Genomic DNA, 24,260 nt, shown 5'->3' with positions numbered 1-24,260 from the left:
TCTCAAGACAAGGAAAACAGCACCGATGTATCAATATCATTAGTTATAACCATTGCAGTGGTATGTATTATAGTAATTCTAGGGTTGGCATTGATACCTGTTGGTTACATGAGATATGCACGTAGACAACCCAGCGACACTATCAGTAGAGGAAGGCCTGTGTCAATACCTGATGTATACTTTGAACCTAGAGATCACATAGATCCTATGCTACCACAGTTAGGCTTAGCAGCTCCATGGATGAGGACAGTAGGAGTTCAAGTTCCCGGTGAATGTGAATATGACGTAACGTATAATACACAAGTTATGCCACAGTTACGACAAGTTTACTACTCACAAAGAATGTACCCGCCATCATCTCTGTAATGCTTTTTCCAATTTTTTTACAAAACTAGTAACATAATTTAATATTTGAAATGGCACACAATATGAATAATAGTTTAAATACACCAATCATACTAAATCTGCAGAAACTGTAACACAATGAAATTGTTTCGCTTTCATTCTGGAAAATATACGTTGTGAATCAAGATATTACACAAAAGAAAAGCTGTATTTGAGATGATATTACATCCAACGGTTTTGTTTATTGCATTGTTACTACTAAACAAAACGTTTTCGTTTCCTGAATTTATAAAACAGCCAGAGGATGAAAGCCGAGCCGAAGGAGAACTTACGTATTTTAATTGTATGGTGAAAAATCTTGGTGAGGGTGAATATGTTTCATGGCTGCATAGTGGTCGAAAAATAAGTAGAAATGATATAATTACTGATACTAGTGTATTTGATCGTTATTCAATAGATTTCGATCCAGTATTTAGCACTTACAATTTGCGAATTAAGAATATACAGAGGCGAGATGTAGGAATATACACATGCGCAGTGTATGATGGCTCTGGCGACATAGTGGCAAATAGTAAAGCTTCTAATTTCACAGTACTTGAAATTCCTGAGAAATATTACCCATTATGCTCAAATATAAAAACAAGTTATACACTTAACCAAAACATTGTTGTTGTATGTTCATCAGAAAAGACATATCCTCTGCCTAGTTTAATTTGGAAGCGTGACGATATCAATATTGTATCACAATTGGAGAAAGAAACATCACGAGATACATACAAAGTGTCCTATTCAATTATTGCAAAACAATCCGACAACAGAGCTATATTTATATGTGAATTAACAACATCAGCAAACCCATCTATAAGAAGGAATTGTTCTGTTGGACCTATCAACGTTTTATATCCTCCTGTTGTTCGTATTCAACAGACAAGTGATATCGTTCTTGGTGACGAAGCCATCTTTATTTGTTATAGCGATGCAAATCCACAAGAAAATACTTTTAAATGGAGTTTTGACCCACCTATCGACGAAAACATGTATTTTTTAGAAAATGAATTCATTCTGAGAATTAGAAATGTAGTAATCAGTTTAAATGATACAATTGTTACCTGCGAAGTAAAAAATTCTGTTGGAAGTAGCTATAGTAAATTAAACATCCATATAAAAAGAAAAACCTCATTGAATAGTAACGTTAATACCAACAAGGGAAATGGAAAAGGCGGATCAAACAAAGATACAAATGGTTTTAAAACAGAAGGTACAGAGGACGACAGTACGACGATAGGAAACAAAGAAAAATCAAAGAATCAAAATAGTAATCAAGATACAATACAGACAAGATCCCAAGACAAGGAAAACAGCACCAATGTATCAATATCATTAGTTATAACCATTGCAGTGGTATGTATTATAGTAATTCTAGGGTTGGCATTGATACCTGTTGGTTACATGAGATACACACGAAGACAACCTAGTGACACCATAAGTAGAGGAAGACCTGTATCAATACCTGATGTATACTTTGAACCTAGAGACCATATAGATCCTATGCTACCACAGTTAGGCTTAGCAGCTCCATGGATGAGGACAGTAGGAGTTCAAGTTCCCGGTGAATGTGAATATGACGTAACGTATAATACACAAGTTATGCCACAGTTACGACAAGTTTACTACTCACAAAGAATGTACCCACCATCATCTTTATAATGATTTTTACTAAAACCAGTAACACAATTTAATATTTGAAATGGCACATATGAATAATATTTTAAATACACCAATCATACTAAATCTGCAGAAACTGTAACACAATGAAATTGTTTCGGTTTCATTCTGGAAAATATACGTTGTGAATCAAGATATTACACAAAAGAAAAGCTGTATTTGAGATGATATTATATCCAACGTTTTGGTTTATTGCATTGTTACTGCTCAACAAAACGTTTTCGTTTCCGGAATTTATAAAACAGCCAGAGGATGAAAGCCGAGCCGAAGGAGAACTTACGTATTTTAATTGTATGGTGAAAAATCTTGGTGAAGGTGAATATGTTTCATGGCTGCATAATGGTCGGAAAATAAGTAGAAAAGATATAATTACTGATACAAGTATATTTGATCGTTATTCAATAGAGTTTGATGACGTATTTAGCACTTATAATTTGCGAATTAAGAACATACAGAGGCGAGATGTAGGAATATACGCATGCGCAGTTTATGATGATTCTGACAATATGGTTGCAGAGACTAAAGCTTCGAACTTTACAGTACTTCAAATTCCTGAGAAATATTACCCATTATGCTCTAATATAAAAACAAGTTATACACTTAACCAAAACATTGTTGTTGTATGTTCATCAGAAAAGACCTATCCTCTGCCTAGTTTGATTTGGAAGCGTGACGATATCAATATTGTATCACAATTGGAGAAAGAAACATCACGAGATACATACAAAGTGTCCTATTCAGTTATTGCAAAACAATCCGACAACAGAGCTATATTTATATGTGAATTAACAACATCAGCAAACCCATCTATAAGAAGGAATTGTTCTGTTGGACCTATCAACGTTGTATATCCTCCTGTTGTTCGTATTCAACAGACAAGTGATATCGTTCTTGGCGATGAAGCCATCTTTATTTGTTATAGCGATGCAAATCCACAAGAAAATACTTTTAAGTGGAGTTTTGACCCACCTATCGACGAAAACATGTATTTCTTAGAAAATGAATTCATTTTGAGAATTAGAAATGTAGTAATTAATTTAAATGATACAATTGTTATCTGTGAAGTAACAAATGCTGTTGGAAGTAGCTATAGCAAATTAAACATCCATATAAAAAGAAAAACCTCATTGGGTAGTAATGTTAATACCAACAAGGGAAATGGAAAAGGCGGGTCAAACAAAGATACAAACGGTATTAAAAGACAAGGTACAGAGGACGACACTGCGAAGATAGGAAACAAAGAAAAATCAAAGAATCAAAACAGTAACCAAGATACAATACAGACAAGATCCCAAGACAAGGAAAACAGCACCGATGTATCAATATCATTAGTTATAACCATTGCAGTGGTATGTATTATAGTAATTCTAGGGTTGGCATTGATACCTGTTGGTTACATGAGATACACACGGAGACAACCTAGTGACATCATAGGTAGAGGAAGACATGTGTCAATACCTGATGTATACTTTGAACCTAGAGATCACATAGATCCTATGCTACCACAGTTAGGCTTAGCAGCTCCATGGATGAGGACAGTAGGAGTTCAAGTTCCCGGTGAATGTGAATATGACGTAACGTATAATACACAAGTAATGCCACATTTACGACAAGTTTACTACTCACAAAGAATGTACCCGCCATCATCTTTGTAATGATTTTTCCAATTTTTCTAAAACCAGTAACACAATTTAATATTTGAAATGGCACATATGAATAATAGTTTAAATACACCAATCAAACTAAATCTACAGAAACGGTAACACAATGAAATTGTTTCGGATTCATTTTGGAAAATATATGTTGTGAATCAAGATAATACAAACAAGAAAAGCTGTATTTGAGATGATATTATATCCAACGTTTTGGTTTATTGCATTGTCACTGCTCAACAAAACGTTTTCGTTTCCTGAATTTATGAAACAGCCAGAGGATGAAAGCCGAGCCGAAGGAAAATTTACGTATTTTAATTGTATGGTGACAAATCTTGGTGAAGGTGAATATGTTTCATGGCTTCATAGTGGTCAGAAAATAAGTAGAAATCATTTAATTACTGATACAAGTTTATTAGATCGTTATTCAATATACTTTGATCCAGTATTTAGCACTTACAATTTGCAAATTAAAAATATACAGAGGCAAGATGTAGGAATATACGCATGCGCAGTTTATAATGATTCTGGCGACATAGTGGCAAAGAGTAAAGCTTCTAACTTTACAGTACTTGAAATTCCTGAGAAATATTACCCATTATGCTCAAATATAAAAACAAGTTACACACTTAACCAAAACATTGTTGTTGTATGTTCATCAGAAAAGACCTATCCTCTGCCTAGTTTAATTTGGAAGCGTGACGATATCAATATTGTATCACCATTGGAAGAAGAAATATCAAAAAATACATACAAAGTGTCTTATTCAGTTATTGCAAAACAATCCGACAACAGAGCTATATTTATATGTGAATTAACAACATCAGCAGACCCGTCTATAAGAAGGAATTGTTCTGTTGGACCTATCAACGTTTTATATCCTCCTGCTGTTCGTATTCAACAGACAAGTGACGTCGTTCTTGGCGATGAAGCCATCTTTATTTGTTATAGCGATGCAAATCCACAAGAAAATACTTTTAGATGGAGTTTTGACCCACCTATCAACGAAAACATGTATTTCTTAGAAAATGAATTCATTCTGAGATTTAGAAATGTAGTAATCAGTTTAAATGATACAATTGTTACCTGCGAAGTAAAAAATTCTGTTGGAAGTAGCTATAGTAAATTAAACATCAATATAAAAAGAAAAACCTCATTTGATAGTAACGTTAATACCAACAAGGTAAATGGAAAAGGCGGATCAAACAAAGATACAAATGGGTTTAAAACAGAAGGTACTGAGGACGACGGTGCGATGATAGGAAATAAAGAAAAATCAAAGAATCAAAATAGTAATCAAGATACAATACAGACAAGATCCCAAGACAAGGAAAACAGCACCGATGTATCAATATCATTAGTTATAACCATTGCAGTGGTATGTATTATAGTAATTCTAGGATTGGCATTGGTACCTGTTGGTTACATGAGATACACACGAAGACAACCTAGTGACACCATCAGTAGAGGAAGACCTGTGTCAATACCTGATGTATACTTTGAACCTAGAGATCACATAGATCCTATGCTACCACAGTTAGTCTTAGCAGTTCCATGGATGAGGACAGTAGGAGTTCAAGTTCCCGGTGAATGCGAATATGATGTAACGTATAATACACAAGTGATGCCACAATCACGACATGTTTATTATTCACAGCGTATGTATCCAACAGTGTCACTGTAACTAGTCTAATCGTCAATTTGAAGTATTTATTTAAACTGGTAACATATAATTAAACCAGTTGTTCCATGTTACGGAAAAATGGAAATTAGATCATAAGTAGAAAACTGAATCAATATGACAGATACAATGTAGACACGAAGATATCAGTCCATCCATGAGTTTTAACAAACTATTTCTTTGAATTAACAGTTGTTATGAACACTTTTATTTAAGCTTTATTATCCTTAAAATGAAGTTTCGAAGCTATATGTTGATTGTTATTCCATTTTTGTATGAAGCATCTTCATTCACTGGATTCTTAAAACAGCCGTCAGACGAGAGCGTAGCTGAAGGTGAGCTGACATTTTTTAGTTGTATTGTACAGAATCTTGATGGTGGTGAATACGTTTCCTGGTTGTATAATGCTCAGAAGATAAGCAAAAATGATATAATAACTAATAAAATGCTTACTAATCGCTACTCAATAGACTTTGATCCTGTATTTAAAAAATACAATTTGCAAATATATGACATCCATCGAAGCGATGAAGGACAATACACTTGTGCTGTTTATGATAAAAATGAGATTATAGTAAAACAATCAAAAACAGCAAACTTTACCGTACTGCAAACTCCAGGACTAAATTATCCAATATGTACACTGAAAAAACAAACTTACATTGTTGGAGAAACTGTTGTACTTGTCTGTATATCAGAAGTAACAAAGCCGTCAGCAACGTTATCATGGGTGAAATATGGTGACATTATTCAGGAAAAGGTTGTCAGTGCAATGGTGAACGGAAATCATCAAACATCTTTTTCATTTACTGCAAGAAAGTCTGATAATAGAGCAATATTTATATGTGAATTGACAACACCAGCTAACCCATCGATTAGGCGGAATTGTTCAAGTGGGCCCTTCAACATTGTATACCCTCCTATAGTTCATATTCAACAAACAAGTGACGTCATTTTGGGCAATGAAGGCATCTTTATTTGTTACAGTGATGCAAATCCACAGCAAACTACATTTGAATGGAGCTTTGATCCACCCATTGAAGAAAATTTGTATTTGTTGGAAAGTGAAAGAATTTTAAGGATTGAAAATACAGTAAGTAGTTTAAATGGGACAAGTGTCATATGTACAGTTACTAATTCCATTGGAAGTGGATCTAGTAAATTGATATTGAAAATTAAAACGGAAGAAACTATTAATAATGTAGATAAAACAAACAATGGAAAAGAAACCGACACGTCCGAAAAACCTCATGAAAGAAATAAGTCTAAATCGAAGAATCAAAATTTAAACAACAATCAGCAATTATTGCAGACTAACTCGCCAAACAACAACAGTACTGATGATATTTCAATTTCGTTGGTTGTCATAATTGCATTGGTATGCATTATAGTAATTCTAGGCTTGGCTATGATACCTGTTGGTTACATGAAATATACACGAAGACAACCCAGTGACACCATCAGTAGAGGAAGGCCTGTGTCAATACCTGATGTATACTTTGAACCTAGAGATCACATAGATCCTATGCTACCACAGTTAGGCTTATCAGCTCCATGGATGAGGACAGTAGGAGTTCAAGTTCCTGGTGAATGTGAATATGATGTAACGTATAATACACAAGTGATGCCACAATTACGACAGGTGTACTATACACAACGGATGTATCCTGCAGCTCCACTCTGAATACTCAATAACTAGCATTATACAGAAACCTGTAACACAATAACAAACTCATCAAGACATCTTGCAAAAATAGTAATGTTCACGGTTGAATATTAAATGATAGTGGTTTTAGATGTTTACAAACTAAATATGTCGCTGAAATAAACAACCGAACTATGCTTTCCGATGTAAGGAAGACAATCATTTGGAAAATCGTTTAAAGATTTAAACATACGTTAACATTATATTCTTGCAAATATGTTTTCAAAATTATATTGTACTGTTTTGTTTGTTCTCACATTATTTTTTCATGAAGCGATTTTATTTTCTGGATTTGTAAGTCAACCATCTGATGACAGTCGTGGAGAAGGTGAACGTGTATATTTTAACTGTATTGTTGAAACGCTCGACACCAACGAATACGTTTCTTGGTTACATAATGGACGTACGATAAGTAATAATGACGTCATGGTTCTGGACCAATATATGGATCGGTACACTATAGATTATGATTCAGATTTTGGAAAATACAATTTGAAAATAAACAATATTCAGCGTAAAGATAAAGGACAGTACGCATGCGGTATATATGATAGCAGTGAGAACATTGTAAGTAAATCTAGGACAGCTAATTTAACAGTTTTAGAAATACCACAAGAACCTTACCCAAGTTGCCAAAACACAAAAAGGAGTTATATCGTTGGACAACGCGTGCTTCTTTCATGTATATCTGAAACAACATCTCCTCTTGCTCTTTTGAAATGGAAACAAAATGATATTGATATTTTGACAGGAATAACCGAAGACACATCTAGTGGTAATTATAAAGTATCTTATTCATTTATTGCAAAACAATCAAACAATAGAGAAATATTTACATGTGAATTAACAACATCAGCAAATCCATCTATCAAAAGGAATTGTTCTATTGGACCTATCAATGTTCTGTATGCTCCTGTTGTTCGTATTGAACAAACACGTGACATCATTCTTGGAAATGAAGCGATATTTCTTTGTTATAGTGATGCAAATCCACAAGAAACTACATTTGAATGGAGTTTTGACCCAGCAATTGATGAAACTTTGTATTTATTGGAAAATGAAATAATTTTGAGAATTAAAAATACAGTACGTAGTTTTAATGGGACAAGTGTCATATGTAAAGTTACTAATTCCATTGGAAGTGGATCTAGTAAATTAATAATAAAAGTAAAAACTAAAGAGTCCATACATATTGCTAATGGAAATAGTGTCAAAGACACAACACACTCTAAATATGATACACCAATCAAACAAAATAAAGATGCAAACAGCAATCAACAAATATTGCTTACTAAATCACCAACAAAGAACAACAGTAATAATACAGATATTTCAATATCTCTGGTTGTTATAATTGCAGTGGTATGTATAATAGTGATTCTAGGGTTGGCATTGATACCCGTTGGTTACATGAGATATACACGGAGACAACCTAGTGACACCATCAGTAGAGGAAGACCTGTGTCAATACCTGATGTATACTTTGAACCAAGAGACCACATAGATCCTATGCTACCACAGTTAGGCTTAGCAGCTCCATGGATGAGGACAGTAGGAGTTCAAGTTCCTGGTGAATGTGAATATGATGTCACGTATAATACACAAGTTATGCCACAGCCACGACAGGTGTACTATACACAACGGATGTACCCAGCAGCGTCGTTGTAATGGTTGTTTTAGAACTAATAACACAAATGCAGTCTTCCTCGTAAATGTGAGATGACACACGTAACACTACTCTCAGAATGTATCCAGCAATTTTACTTTAACATTAATAAGTTGCTTTTCATATAAACCTGTAACACAATAACAATCTTATCTGGACACATAATATTAAATAATTAGATCATCAATATTCAACGTGTTCTTAATTTTTACTTCACTCTATGCGGTTTGATATACCATGTATTGTTTGAACCAACTAGACTACATAACTTATAAACTTGCTTCAATAACGGCGTAGCAGTCAAATCATTGGATAATGATATTTAAGCAAGGAACAAAACATGTTTTATAAACTATACTGTACGCATTTAGTGTTACTTACATTCGTTTTATATGAAGTGACTTCTTTTTCTGGTTTTCAAATGGAACCGTCGGATATTAGTCAGACAGAAGGTGAGCCGGTGTATTTCAACTGTATTGTTCGAAAACTTGATGATAGCGAATATGTTTCATGGTTACATAATGGACATAAGATAAGTAATAATGGCGTGATTATCACCAATACATACTCTCATTATTCAATGGATTTTGATTCAGCATTTGGTTCATACAACTTACGAATTCAACAAGTACAACGGAGAGATAAAGGAGGATATACTTGTACCGTTTATGATAGCAACGATCAAATTGTAGAGAAATCGAGGACAGCTAATTTTACAGTTTCAGAAATTCCTCAACAACAATATCCGATTTGTTCTTCGACTAAAACGAGTTATCGTATTGGCCAAAGAGTTGTTCTTCAATGTATTTCGGAAAAGACCACTCCTTTAGCTTTGTTAAAATGGGTACATAATATTGGAGGAAGTGAATCAGGATTAAAAGAATCAGTAAATGGTAATTATGAAAAGTCTTATTCATTTACTGCAAAACAATCTGATAACAGAGCAATATTTACATGTGAATTAACAACATCAGCAAATCCGTCTATAGAAAGGAATTGTACAATTGGTCCTCTTGATGTTTTATATCGTCCTGTTGTTCAAGTTGAACAAACACGTAACGTTATTCTCGGTAATGAAGCCATCTTTATTTGTTATAGTGATGCAAATCCTCAAAAAATTACGTTTGAATGGAGCTTTGATCCACCTATTAGTGAAAATATGTTTGTGTTGGAAAATGACATAATTTTGAGAATCAAAAATACAGTAAGTAGTTTAAATGGGACAAGTGTCATATGTGCAGTTACTAATTCGATTGGAAGGGGATCTAGTAAATTGATAATAAACGTAAAATCGAAAGAATCTATTAATAATGTAGTTGAAACAAACAATGGAAAAGAAACGAAAAAGTCTGAAAAACCAAATGAAAGAAACAAAAATAAATCGAAAAATCAAAACTCTAACAGCAATCAACAACTATTGCAGACTAGATCGCCAAACAACAACAACAACAACAACAGTAATGATATTTCAATTTCTCTCGTTGTGATAATTGCATTGGTGTGTATCATAGTAATTCTAGGGTTGGCTATGATACCTGTTGGTTACATGAGATATACCCGTAGACAACCCAGTGACACCATAAATAGAGGAAGACCTGTGTCAATACCTGATGTATACTTTGAACCTAGAGATCACATAGATCCTATGCTACCACAGTTAGGCTTAGCAGCTCCATGGATGAGGACAGTAGGAGTTCAAGTTCCTGGTGAATGTGAATATGATGCCACATATAATACACAAGTTATGCCACGACAGGTATACTATACACAACGGATGTACCCGGCATCTTCGTTGTAATGATTGCTGTTTCAGAACAAATAACACAACTTTTAAAATGATTTGCCATGTTGCAATACAATTGTAAATACATCATAAATATTCATGTTATATTTATGCACACGCAGAATAAGTAATTTATATCGTGATCAATACACTGTATGCTGGTATGTTCGACTTCTTTTTTTCTCAAGTATGTTGTGACATTTATGTAATAATATACTTTAAACAATGACATCATGCTAGGTATTGGAACAACTGTTGGTACTTGGGTATTTTTTCACATGTTTATGTTGCAGAGAACTTATTCCTTCTCAGGATTCATAAAAGAGCCATTAGATGAGAATCAAGCCGAAGGTGATTTAACATATTTTACTTGTATTGTACGAGAACTTGATGACACTCAATATATTTCTTGGTTACATAATGGACGCAAGATAAGTAAAAATGGCGAAATTATTATAAATACATACGCACATTATTCAATTGATTATAATTCAGTATTTGGTACATGCAACTTGAGAATTCAAAACGTACAGCGGAGAGATAAAGGAAGATATACATGTACTGTTTATGATAGCAACGATAAAATTGTAGAAAAATCAAGGACAGCTAATTTTACCGTTTTAGAAATTCCTCAACAACAATATCCGATTTGTTCTTCGACTCAAACGAGTTATCGTGTTGGCCAATACGTTGTTCTTAACTGTATTTCGGAAAAGACCACTCCTCTAGCATTGTTAAGATGGGTACACAATATTGGAGGTAGTGACTCAGGATTAAAAGAATCGTTAACTGGTAATTACGAAAAATCTTATTCGTTTATTGCAAAACAATCTGACAACAGAGCAATATTTACATGTGAATTAACAACATCAGCAAATCCGTCTATAGAAAGGAATTGTACAATTGGTCCTCTTGATGTTTTATATCCTCCTATTGTTCGTATCCAACAAACACGTGACGTCATTCTTGGTAATGAAGCCATCTTTATTTGTTATAGTGATGCAAATCCTCAAGAAACTACGTTTGAATGGAGCTTTGATCCACCTATTAATGAAAATATGTTTGTGTTGGAAAATGACATAATTTTAAGAATTAAAAATACACTAAGTAGTTTAAATGGGACAAGTGTCATATGTACAGTTACTAATTCCATTGGAAGTGGATCTAGTAAATTGATAGTGAACGTAAAATTGAAAGAATCTATAAATAATGTTGTTGAATCAAACAATGGAAAAGAAACGACACAGTCTGAAAAACCAAACGAAAGAAACAAAAATAAATCGAACAATCAAAATTCTAAGAGCAATCAACAACTATTGCAGACAAGATCGCCAAACAACAACAACAGCAGCAGTACTGATATTTCAATTTCGTTGGTTGTCATAATTGCATTAGTGTGTATCATAGTAATTCTAGGTTTGGCATTGATACCTGTTGGTTACATGAAATATACACGTAGACAACCCAGTGACACCATCAGTAGAGGAAGACCTGTGTCAATACCTGATGTATACTTTGAACCTAGAGATCACATAGATCCTATGCTACCACAGTTAGGCTTAGCAGCTCCATGGATGAGGACAGTAGGGGTTCAAGTTCCTGGTGAATGTGAATATGATGCCACATATAATACACAAGTTATGCCACAGCCACGACAGGTATACTATACACAACGGATGTACCCGGCATCTTCGTTGTAATGATTGCTTTTCAGAACAAATAACACAACTTTTAAAATGATTTGCCATGTTGCAATACCATTGTAAATAGATCATACATATTCATGTTATCTTTATACATATGCATAATATGTAATGTATATATATCGTGATCAATACACTGTATTCTGGTATGTCTGACTTGTTTTTTCAAGTATGTTGTAACATTGTAATACTATAATTTGAAAATGACATCATGTACACCTTAGGTTTTAGAACAACTGTTGGTACTTGGATATTCTGTTATATATTGATGTTGCATAGAACTTATTCCTTCTCAAGATTCATAAAAGAGCCATTGGATGAGAATCAAGCCGAGGGTGATTTGACATATTTCAATTGTATTGTACGAGAACTTGATGAAACTCAATATGTTTCTTGGTTACATAATGGACGCAAGATAAGTAAAAATGGCGTTATTATCATCAATACATATGCACATTATTCAATTGATTATGATTCAACATTTGGTAAATGTAACTTAAAAATTCAAAATATAAAACGAAGTGATAAAGGGGAATTTGTATGTACCGTATTTGAAAACAACAATAAGATTGTAGAAAAATCAAGGACAGCTAATTTTACAGTTTTAGAAATTCCTCAACAACAATATCCGATTTGTACTTCGACTCAAACGAGTTATCATGTTGGCCAGAGTGTTGTTCTTGACTGTATTTCGGAAAACACAAATCCTCCATCTATTCTCACATGGAAACATAGTATTGTTGGAGGCACTGAATCAGGATTAAAGGAATCGTTAACTGGAAATTTTGAAAAGTCTTATTCATTTACGGCAAAACAATCTGATAACAGAGCAATATTTACATGCGAATTAACTACATCAGCAAATCCGTCATTATATAGGAACTGTTCAATTGGTCCTCTTGATGTTTTATATCGTCCTGTTGTTAGAATTGAACAAACAAGTGACGTTATTCTTGGTAATGAAGCCATCTTTATTTGTTATAGTGATGCAAATCCACAAGAAACTACGTTTGAATGGAGCTTTGATCCACCTATTAGTGAAAATATGTTTGTGTTGGAAAATTACATAATTTTGAGAATTAAAAATACAATAAATAGTTTAAATGGGACAAGTGTCATATGTAAAGTTACTAATTCTATTGGAAGTGGATCTAATAAATTGATAGTGAACGTCAAATCGAAAGAACCTATTAATAATGTAGTTGAACCAAACAATGGAAAAGAAACGAAAAAGTCGGAAAAAATAAATGAAAGAAACAAAAATAAATCGAACAATCAAAATTCTAACAGCAATCAACAACTATTGCAGACAAGATCGCCAAACAACAGCAGTACTGATATTTCGATTTCGTTGGTTGTCATAATTGCATTGGTATGCATTATAGTAATTCTAGGTTTGGCATTGATACCTGTTGGTTACATGAAATATACACGTAGACAACCTAGTGACACCATCAGTAGAGGAAGGCCTGTGTCAATACCTGATGTATACTTTGAACCTAGAGATCACATAGATCCTATGCTACCACAGTTAGGCTTAGCAGCTCCATGGACGAGGACAGTAGGAGTTCAAGTTCCTGGTGAATGTGAATATGATGCCACATATAATACACAAGTTATGCCACAACCACGACAGGTATACTATACACAACGGATGTACCCGGCATCTTCGTTGTAATGATTGCTGTTTCAGAACAAATAACACAACTTTTAAAATGATTTGCCATGTTGCAATACAATTGTAAATACATCATAAATATTCATGTTATATTTATGCACACGCAGAATAAGTAATTTATATCGTGATCAATACACTGTATGCTGGTATGTTCGACTTCTTTTTTTCTCAAGTAAGTTGTAACATTTAGGTAATATACTTGAAACAATGACATCATGTTAGGTATTGGAATATCTCTTGGTACTTGGATATTCTTTTATATGTTGCATAAAACTTATTCCTTATCAGGATTCATAAAAGAGCCATTGGATGAGAATCAAGCCGAGGGTGATTTAACATATTTCAATTGTATTGTACGAGAACTTGATGAAACGCAATATGTTTCTTGGTTACACAATGGACGCAAGATAAGTAAAAATGGCGAAATTATTATAAATACATACGCACATTATTCAATTGATTATAATTCAGTATTTGGTACATGCAACTTGAGAATTCAAAACGTACAGCGGAGAGATAAAGGAGGATATACATGTACCGTTTATGATAGCAACGATCAAATTGTAGAGAAATCAAGGACAGCTAATTTTACAGTTTTGGAAATTCCTCAACAACAATATCCGATTTGTTCTTCGACTGAAACGAGTTATCGTGTTGGCCAATACGTTGTTCTTAACTGTATTTCGGAAAAGACCACTCCACTAGCTTTGTTAAGATGGGTACATAATATTGGAGGTAGTGAATCAGGATTAAAAGAATCGTTAACTGGTAATTATGAAAAGTCTTATTCATTTACTGCAAAACAATTTGATAACAGAGCAATATTTACATGTGAATTAACAACATCAGCAAATCCGTCATTATATAGGAACTGTTCAATTGGTCCTCTTGATGTTTTATATCGTCCTGTTGTTAGAATTGAACAAACACGTGACGTCATTCTTGGTAATGAAGCCATCTTTATTTGTTATAGTGATGCAAATCCACAAGAAACTACGTTTCAATGGAGCTTTGATCCACCTATTGGTGAAAATATGTATTTCTTGGAAAACGAAATAATTTTAAGAATTAAAAATACACTAAGTAGTTTAAATGGGACAAGTGTCTTATGTAAAGTTACTAATTCGATTGGAAGTGGATCTAGTAAATTGATAGTAAACGTAAAATCGAAAGAATCTATAAATAATGTTGTTGAAACAAACAATGGAAAAGAAACGAAAAAGTCTGAAAAAAAAAATGAAAGAAACGAAAATAAGCCGAAAAATCAAAATTCTAACACCAATCAACAACTATTACAGACTCCGTCGCCAAACAACAACCACAGCAGAAGTACTGATATTTCAATTTCGTTGGTTGTGATAATTGCATTAGGATGTATCGTAGTAATTCTAGGGTTGGCATTGATACCTGTTGGTTACATGAAATATACACGTAGACAACCTAGTGACACCATCAGCAGAGGAAGACCTGTGTCAATACCTGATGTATACTTTGAACCTAGAGATCACATAGATCCTATGCTGCCACAGTTAGGCTTAGCAGCTCCATGGATGAGGACAGTAGGAGTTCAAGTTCCTGGTGAATCTGAATATGATGCCACATATAATACACAAGTTATGCCACGACAGGTATACTATACACAACGGATGTACCCGCCATCTTCGTTGTAATGATTGCTGTTTCAGAACAAATAACACAACTTTTAAAATGATTTGCCATGTTGCAATACAGTTGTAAATAGATCATAAATATTGATGCTCTGTTTATGCACACGCAGAATATGTAATGTATATCGTGACCAATACACTGTGTGCTGTTATGTTCGACTTCTGTTTTCTCAAGTATGTTGTAACATATATGTAATAATATACTTTAAACAAGACATCATGTCCGGTATTAGAACAACTGTTGGTACTTGGATATTTTTTCACATGTTTATGTTGCATAATACTTATTCCTTCTCAGGATTCATAAAAGAGCCATTGGATGAGAATCAAGCCGAGGGTGATTTAACATATTTTACTTGTATTGTACGAGAAATTGATGAAACTCAATATGTTTCCTGGTTACACAATGGACGCAAGATAAGTAAAAATGGCGAAATTATTATAAATACATACGCACATTATTCAATTCATTATGATTCAGTATTTGGTATATGTAACTTGAGAATTCAAAATGTACAGCGGAGAGATAAAGGAGGATATACATGTACCGTTTATGATAGCAACGATCAAATTGTAGAAAAATCGAGGACAGCTAATTTTACAGTTTTAGAAATTCCTCAACAACAATATCCGATTTGTACTTCGACTCAAACGAGTTATCGTATTGGCCAAAGAGTTGTTCTTAACTGTATTTCGGAAAACACCACTCCTCTAGCTTTGTTAAGATGGGTACATAATATTGGAGGTAGTGAATCAGGATTAAAAGAATCGTTAACTGGTAATTATGAAAAGTCTTATTCATTTATAGCAAAACAATCTGACAACAGAGCAATATTTACATGTGAATTAACAACATCAGCAAATCCGTCTATAGAAAGGAATTGTACAATTGGTCCTCTTGATGTTTTATATGCTCCTGCTGTTCGAATTGAACAAACACGTGACGTCATTCTTGGTAATGAAGCCATCTTTATTTGTTATAGTGATGCAAATCCACAAGAAATTTCGCTTGAATGGAGCTTTGATCCACCTATTAGTGAAAATATGTTTGTGTTGGAAAATGACATAATTTTGAGAATTAAAAATACAGTAAGTAGTTTAAATGGGACAAGTGTCATTTGTGCAGTTACTAATTCGATTGGAAGGGGATCTAGTAAATTGATAATAAACGTAAAATTGAAAGAATCTATTAATAATGTAGTTGAAACAAACAATGGAAAAGAAACGAAAAAGTCTGAAAAACCAAATGAAAGAAACAAAAATAAATCGAAAAATCAAAACTCTAACAGCAATCAACAACTATTGCAGACTAGATCGCCAAACAACAACAACAACAACAGTAATGATATTTCAATTTCTCTCGTTGTGATAATTGCATTGGTGTGTATTATAGTAATTCTAGGGTTGGCTATGATACCTGTTGGTTACATGAGATATACCCGTAGACAACCCAGTGACACTATCAGTAGAGGAAGACCTGTGTCAATACCTGATGTATACTTTGAACCTAGAGATCACATAGATCCTATGCTTCCACAGTTAAGCTTAGCAGCTCCATGGATGAGGACAGTAGGAGTTCAAGTTCCTGGTGAATGTGAATATGATGCCACATATAATACACAAGTTATGCCACAGCCACGACAGGTATACTATACACAACGGATGTACCCGGCATCTTCGTTGTAATGATTGCTGTTTCAGAACAAATAACACAACTTTTTAAATGATTTGCCATGTTGCAATACAATTGTAAATACATCATAAATATTCATATTATATTTATGCACACGCAGAATAAGTAATTTATATCGTGATCAATACACTGTATGCTGGTATGTTCGACTTCTTTTTTTCTCAAGTAAGTTGTAACATTTATGTAATAATATACTTTAAACAATGACATCATGCTAGGTATTGGAACAACTGTTGGTACTTGGGTATTTTTTCACATGTTTATGTTGCAGAGAACTTATTCCTTCTCAGGATTCATAAAAGAGCCATTAGATGAGAATCAAGCCGAAGGTGATTTAACATATTTTACTTGTATTGTACGAGAACTTGATGACACTCAATATATTTCTTGGTTACATAATGGACGCAAGATAAGTAAAAATGGCGAAATTATTATAAATACATACGCACATTATTCAATTGATTATAATTCAGTATTTGGTACATGCACCTTGAGAATTCAAAACGTACAGCGGAGAGATAAAGGAGGATATACATGTACCGTTTATGATAGCAACGATCAAATTGTAGAGAAATCAAGGACAGCTAATTTTACAGTTTCAGAAATTCCTCAACAACAATATCCGATTTGTTCTTCAACTAAAAGGAGTTATCGCGTTGGCCAACACGTTGTTCTTAACTGTATTTCGGAAAAGACCACACCTCCAGCCTTGTTAAGATGGGTACATAATATTGGAGGTAGTGAATCAGGATTAAAAGAATCGTTAACTGGTAATTACGAAAAATCTTATTCATTTATTGCAAAACAATCTGATAATAGAGCAATGTTTACATGTGAATTAACAACATCAGCAAATCCGTCTATAGAAAGGAATTGTACAATTGGTCCTCTTGATGTTTTATATCCTCCTATTGTTCGTATCCAACAAACACGTGACGTCATTCTTGGTAATGAAGCCATCTTTATTTGTTATAGTAATGCAAATCCTCAAGAAACTACGTTTAAATGGAGCTTTGATCCACCTATTAGTGAAAATATTTTTGTGTTGGAAAATGACATAATTTTGAGAATTAAAAATACTATGAGTAGTTTAAATGGGACAAGTGTCATATGTAAAGTTACTAATTCGATTGGAAGTGGATCTAGTAAATTGATAATAAACGTAAAATCGAAGGAATCTATTAATAATGTAGTTGAAACAAACAATGAAAAAGAAACGAACAAGTCTGAAAAACCAAATGAAAGAAACAAAAATAAATCGAACAATCAAAACTATAACAGCAATCAACACATATTGCAGACTAGATCGCCAAACAACAACAACAACAACAGTAATGATATTTCAATTTCTCTCGTTGTGATAATTGCATTGGTGTGTATCGTAGTAATTCTAGGGTTGGCATTGATACCTGTTGGTTACATGAAATATACACGTAGACAACCTAGTGACACCATCAGTAGAGGAAGACCTGTGTCAATACCTGATGTATACTTTGAACCTAGAGATCACATAGATCCTATGCTTCCACAGTTAGGCTTAGCAGCTCCATGGATGAGGACAGTAGGGGTTCAAGTTCCTGGTGAATGTGAATATGATGCCACATATAATACACAAGTTATGCCACAGCCACGACAGGTATACTATACACAACGGATGTACCCAGCATCTTCGTTGTAATAGTTGTTGTTTTAGAACTAATAACACAAATGTAGTCTTCCTCGTAAATGTGAGATGACACACGTAACACTACTCTCAAAGAATGTATCCAGCAGTTTTACTTTTAACATTAATAAGTTGCATTTCATATAAACCTGTAACACAATTACAATCTTATCTGGACACACACTATAAACAATTAGATCATCAATATTCAACGTATTCTTAATTTTTATTTAACTCTATGCAGTTTGATATACCATGTATTGTTTGAACCAACTACATAACTTAAGAACTTGCTTCAATAACGGCGTAGCTGTCAAATCATTCAATAATGATATTAAAGCATGGCACTAAACATGTTGTATAAGCTATACTGTACTCGTTTAGTGTTGCTTACATTTGTTTTATATGAAGTGACTTCTTTTTCTGGTTTTCAAATGGAACCGTCGGATATTAATCAGGCAGAAGGTGAGCCGGTGTATTTCACATGTATTGTTCGAAAACTTGATGATAGTGAATATGTTTCCTGGTTACATAATGGACACAAGATAAGTAAAAATGGCGATATAGTTATAAATACATACTCACATTATTCAATTGAATTTGATTCAGCATTTGGTTCATACAACTTAAGAATTCAAAATGTACAACGGAGAGATAAAGGAGGATATACATGTACCGTTTATGATAGTTATGATCAGATTGTAGAGGAATCGAGGACAGCTAATTTTACAGTTTTAGAAATTCCTCAACAACAATATCCGATTTGTTCTTCAACTAAACCGAGTTATCGTGTTGACCAGAGTGTTGTTCTTAGCTGTATTTCGGAAAATACCACTCCTCTAGCTTTGTTAAGATGGGTACATAATACTGGAGGTAGTGAATCAGGATTAAAAGAATCGTTAACTGGTAATTATGAAAAGTCTTATTCATTTATTGCAAAACAATCTGACAACAGAGCAATATTTACATGTGAATTAACAACATCAGCAAATCCGTCTATAGTAAGGAATTGTACAATTGGTCCTCTTGATGTTTTATATCCTCCTATTGTTCGTATCCAACAAACACGTGACGTCATTCTTGGTAATGAAGCCATCTTTATTTGTTATAGTGATGCAAATCCACAAGAAACTACGTTTGAATGGAGCTTTGATCCACCTATTGGTGAAAATATGTATTTATTGGAAAATGAAATAATTTTGAGAATTAAAAAGACACTAAGCAGTTTAAATGGAACAAGTGTCATATGTAAAGTTACTAATTCCATTGGAAGTGGATCTAGTAAATTGATAGTGAACGTAAAATCGAAAGAATCTATAAATAATGTTGTTGAATCAAACAATGGAAAAGAAACGACAAAGTCTGAAAAACCAAATGAAAGAAACAAAAATAAATCGAACAATCAAAATTCTAACAGCAATCAACAACTATTGCAGACAAGATCGCCAAACAACAGCAGTACTGATATTTCAATTTCGTTGGTTGTCATAATTGCATTGGTATGCATTATAGTAATTCTAGGTTTGGCATTGATACCTGTTGGTTACATGAAATATACACGTAGACAACCTAGTGACACAATAAGTAGAGGAAGACCTGTGTCAATACCCGATGTATACTTTGAACCTAGAGATCACATAGATCCTATGCTACCACAGTTAGGCTTAGCAGCTCCATGGATGAGGACAGTAGGAGTTCAAGTTCCTGGTGAATGTGAATATGATGCCACATATAATACACAAGTTATGCCACAACCACGACAGGTATACTATACACAACGGATGTACCCGGCATCTTCGTTGTAATGATTGCTGTTTCAGAACAAATAACACAACTTTTTAAATGATTTGCCATGTTGCAATACCATTGTAAATAGATCATAAATATTCATGTTATAATTATACATATACAGAATATGTAATGTATATCGTGACCAATACACTCTATGCTGGTATGTTGACTTGTTTTCTCAAGTATGTTGTGACATTTGGATAATATACTTCGAAATGACATCATGTACAACTTAGGTACTGGAAAAACTGTTGGTACTTGGATATTCTTCTATATGTTGATGTTGCAGAGAACTTATTCCTTCTCAGGATTCATAAAGGAGCCATTGGATGAGAATCAAGCGGAGGGTGATTTGACATATTTCAATTGTATTGTACGAGGACTTGATGAAACTCAATATGTTTCCTGGTTACATAATGGACACAAGATAAGTAAAAATGGCGAAATTATTATGAATGCATACGCACATTATTCAATAGAATTTGATTCTGCATTTGGTTCATACAATTTAAGAATTCAAAATGTACAACGGAGAGATAAAGGAGGATATACATGTACCGTTTATGATAGCAACGATCAAATTGTAGAGAAATCAAGGACAGCTAATTTTACAGTTTTAGAAATTCCTCAACAACAATATCCGATTTGTTCTTCGACTAAAACGAGTTATCATGTTGGCCAGAGTGTTGTTCTTAACTGTATTTCAGAAAGAACTACTCCTCCAGCTTCTCTAACATGGAAACAAAGTGTTGGAGGCACCGAATCAGGATTAAAAGAATCGTTAACTGGTAATTATGAAAACTCTTATTCATTTATTGCAAAACAATCTGATAATAGAGCAATATTTACATGCGTATTAACAACATCAGCAAATCCGTCATTATATAGGAATTGTTCAATTGGTCCTCTTGATGTTTTATATGCTCCTACTGTTCGAATTGAACAAACACGTGACGTCATTCTTGGTAATGAAGCCATCTTTATTTGTTATAGTGATGCAAATCCACAGGAATCTTCGTTTAAATGGAGCTTTGATCCACCTGTTACTGAAAACATGTTTGTGTTGGAAAATGACATAATTTTGAGAATTAAAAATACACTAAGTAGTTTAAATGGGACAAGTGTCATATGTAAAGTTACTAATTCGATTGGAAGTGGATCTAGTAAATTGATAGTTAACGTAAAATCGAAAGTATATATTAATAATGTAGTTGAAACGAACAATGGAAAAGAAACGAAAAAGTCTGAAAAAATAAATGAAAGAAACGAAATGAAGCCGAAAAATCAAAATTCTAACAGCAATCAACAACTATTACAGACTCCGTCGCCAAACAACAACCACAGCAGAAGTACTGATATTTCAATTTCGTTGGTTGTGATAATTGCATTAGGATGTATCGTAGTAATTCTAGGGTTGGCATTGATACCTGTTGGTTACATGAAATATACACGTAGACAACCTAGTGACACCATCAGCAGAGGAAGACCTGTGTCAATACCTGATGTATACTTTGAACCTAGAGATCACATAGATCCTATGCTACCACAGTTAGGCTTAGCAGCTCCATGGATGAGGACAGTAGGAGTTCAAGTTCCTGGTGAATGTGAATATGATGCCACATATAATACACAAGTTATGCCACAGCCACGACAAGTATACTATACACAACGGATGTACCCGGCATCTTCGTTGTAATGATTGCTGTTTCAGAACAAATAACACAACTTTTAAAATGATTTGCCATACCTTTTTAATACAATTATTAATATTCATATTATGTTTATGCATATGCAAAACTTATCAGGTATACTGTATTGCGAAAAATACACTGTGTGTTGCTCGACTTCTCTTTAACAAATATGGCGTAAGATTTCGATAATATACTTTTAAACAATGACATTATGGACGTTTTAGGCATTGGAAAGTCTTTTGGAACATGGATAGTCTTGTATTTGTTGATGTTTCAGAGAACACATTCTTTATCTGGATTCAATAAAGAGCCTGGGAATGAAAATCAGGCAGAAGGTGATTTGACATATTTCAACTGTATCGTGCGAGGACTCGATGAAACTCACTATGTTTCTTGGTTGCATAATGGGCGCAAGATTAGTAAAAATTATGACATTTTATCAGATACTAATCGATATTCAATCGACATTGATTCAAATTCTAGAAAATACAACTTTGAAATTGAGAATACACAAAGGCAAGATAAAGGAGAATACGTATGCGCTGTTTATGATAGCAGTGACAGCATTGTGGTCAGATCTAGAACAGCTAATTTAACAGTTTCAGAAATTCCACAAGAACCTTACCCTATTTGTCATAACGCTAAGCTAAGCTATTCCGCTGGACAAAGTGTGCTTCTTTCATGTATATCTGAAAAGACATCTCCTCTTGCTCATTTAAAATGGAAACACAATAGTATTGATTTAACGACAGGATTAAGTGAAGACACATCTAGTGGTAATTACAAAGTATCGTATTCATTTATTGCAAGACAATCACATAATAGAGATATATTTATATGTGAATTAACAACATCCGTTAACCCAACTATAAGAAGGAATTGTTCTATTGGACCTATCAATGTTTTATATGCTCCTGTTGTTCGTATTGAACAAACGAGTGACGTCATACTTGGTAATGAAGCCATCTTTATTTGCTATAGTGATGCAAATCCACAAGAAGCTACGTATCAATGGAGTTTTGATCCACCTATAGACGAAACTATGTATTATTTAGAAAATGAATTTATTCTGAGAATAAAAAAAACAACAAATAGTTTAAATGGTATACAAGTTATCTGCAAAGTAACGAATTCTATTGGAAGTGAGTCAAACAAATTAATAATCAAAGTAAAGACGAGAGGAGTCATAGCAGACAATGAAGATGTAGATTATGACAAAGCAATCGATGAAAATAAAGATATATCTGATAGCAAAAAGGTAAATAAAAATCAACAAATGTTGCAAACAAAATCACCAACTATAAACAACAGTAATACGAATTCAGATATTTCAATATCTCTAGTTGTCATAATTGCATTGGTATGTATTATAGTAATTCTAGGGTTGGCATTGATACCTGTTGGTTACATGAGATATACACGAAGACAACCTAGTGACACCATCAGTAGAGGAAGACCTGTGTCAATACCTGATGTATACTTTGAACCTAGAGATCACATAGATCTTATGCTACCACAGTTAGGCATAACAGCTCCATGGATGAGGACAGTAGGAGTTCAAGTTCCTGGTGAATGTGAATATGATGTAACGTATAATACACAAGTTATGCCACAGCCACGACAGGTATACTATACACAACGGATGTACCCTGCTTCTTCGTTGTAATGATTGCTGTTTCAGAACTAATAACACAACATTTAAACTGATTTGCCATACCTTTTTAATATCATTAATATTCATATTTTGTTTGTGCATATGCAATACTGATTGCAAACTATACACTTTCTATTGCAGACTTTTGTTTAACCAATATGTT

The 24,260-nt window shown here is 33.7% G+C and overlaps 10 protein-coding genes across 10 annotated transcripts; all 10 read left to right on the top strand.

Moving 5' to 3' along the window:
* Positions 1–561: 561 nt before the first annotated feature.
* On the top strand, positions 562–3,757 carry LOC144835541 (limbic system-associated membrane protein-like). The gene is made up of 2 exons (XM_078690620.1): positions 562–1,873; positions 3,547–3,757. The coding sequence occupies exons 1-2, from the start codon at positions 562–564 to the stop codon at positions 3,723–3,725; spliced, it is 1,491 nt and encodes a 496-aa protein (XP_078546746.1). The 3' UTR covers positions 3,726–3,757.
* Positions 3,758–3,915: 158 nt separating this feature from the next.
* LOC144835539 (irregular chiasm C-roughest protein-like) lies at positions 3,916–5,406 on the top strand. Its single transcript, XM_078690619.1, has one exon. The coding sequence runs from the start codon at positions 3,916–3,918 to the stop codon at positions 5,404–5,406; it is 1,491 nt and encodes a 496-aa protein (XP_078546745.1).
* On the top strand, positions 5,323–7,088 carry LOC144836044 (kin of IRRE-like protein 1). Its single transcript, XM_078691217.1, has one exon. It carries the CDS (start codon positions 5,636–5,638, stop codon positions 7,085–7,087), a length of 1,452 nt encoding a protein of 483 aa, XP_078547343.1. The 5' UTR covers positions 5,323–5,635; the 3' UTR covers position 7,088.
* A 236-nt stretch (positions 7,089–7,324) lies between these two features.
* LOC144835538 (nectin-3-like) lies at positions 7,325–8,776 on the top strand. The gene has a single exon (XM_078690618.1). The coding sequence runs from the start codon at positions 7,325–7,327 to the stop codon at positions 8,774–8,776; it is 1,452 nt and encodes a 483-aa protein (XP_078546744.1).
* Positions 8,777–8,913: 137 nt separating this feature from the next.
* On the top strand, positions 8,914–24,130 carry LOC144858741 (titin-like). The gene is made up of 2 exons (XM_078714845.1): positions 8,914–9,667; positions 22,668–24,130. Exons 1-2 carry the CDS (start codon positions 9,115–9,117, stop codon positions 24,107–24,109), a joined length of 1,995 nt encoding a protein of 664 aa, XP_078570971.1. The 5' UTR covers positions 8,914–9,114; the 3' UTR covers positions 24,110–24,130.
* LOC144858757 (roundabout homolog 2-like) lies at positions 10,538–12,268 on the top strand. Its single transcript, XM_078714861.1, has one exon. The coding sequence runs from the start codon at positions 10,791–10,793 to the stop codon at positions 12,255–12,257; it is 1,467 nt and encodes a 488-aa protein (XP_078570987.1). The 5' UTR covers positions 10,538–10,790; the 3' UTR covers positions 12,258–12,268.
* Positions 12,469–13,940, top strand: LOC144858756 (protein turtle-like). Its single transcript, XM_078714860.1, has one exon. The coding sequence runs from the start codon at positions 12,472–12,474 to the stop codon at positions 13,936–13,938; it is 1,467 nt and encodes a 488-aa protein (XP_078570986.1). The 5' UTR covers positions 12,469–12,471; the 3' UTR covers positions 13,939–13,940.
* On the top strand, positions 17,412–18,981 carry LOC144858758 (cell adhesion molecule 3-like). Its single transcript, XM_078714862.1, has one exon. It carries the CDS (start codon positions 17,510–17,512, stop codon positions 18,974–18,976), a length of 1,467 nt encoding a protein of 488 aa, XP_078570988.1. The 5' UTR covers positions 17,412–17,509; the 3' UTR covers positions 18,977–18,981.
* Positions 19,262–20,979, top strand: LOC144858759 (limbic system-associated membrane protein-like). Its single transcript, XM_078714864.1, has one exon. The coding sequence runs from the start codon at positions 19,303–19,305 to the stop codon at positions 20,764–20,766; it is 1,464 nt and encodes a 487-aa protein (XP_078570990.1). The 5' UTR covers positions 19,262–19,302; the 3' UTR covers positions 20,767–20,979.
* Positions 20,976–22,657, top strand: LOC144834554 (limbic system-associated membrane protein-like). The gene has a single exon (XM_078689407.1). The coding sequence runs from the start codon at positions 20,976–20,978 to the stop codon at positions 22,446–22,448; it is 1,473 nt and encodes a 490-aa protein (XP_078545533.1). The 3' UTR covers positions 22,449–22,657.
* Positions 24,131–24,260: the final 130 nt, after the last annotated feature.

The sequence above is a fragment of the Antedon bifida genome, chromosome 2 (genome assembly GCF_963402885.1).
Source record: "Antedon bifida chromosome 2, ecAntBifi1.1, whole genome shotgun sequence".
Classification (NCBI taxonomy): Eukaryota; Metazoa; Echinodermata; class Crinoidea; order Comatulida; family Antedonidae; genus Antedon; species Antedon bifida.
Note: the sequence above shows the minus strand (reverse complement) of the source record. Positions and strands in the feature narration are given on the sequence as shown.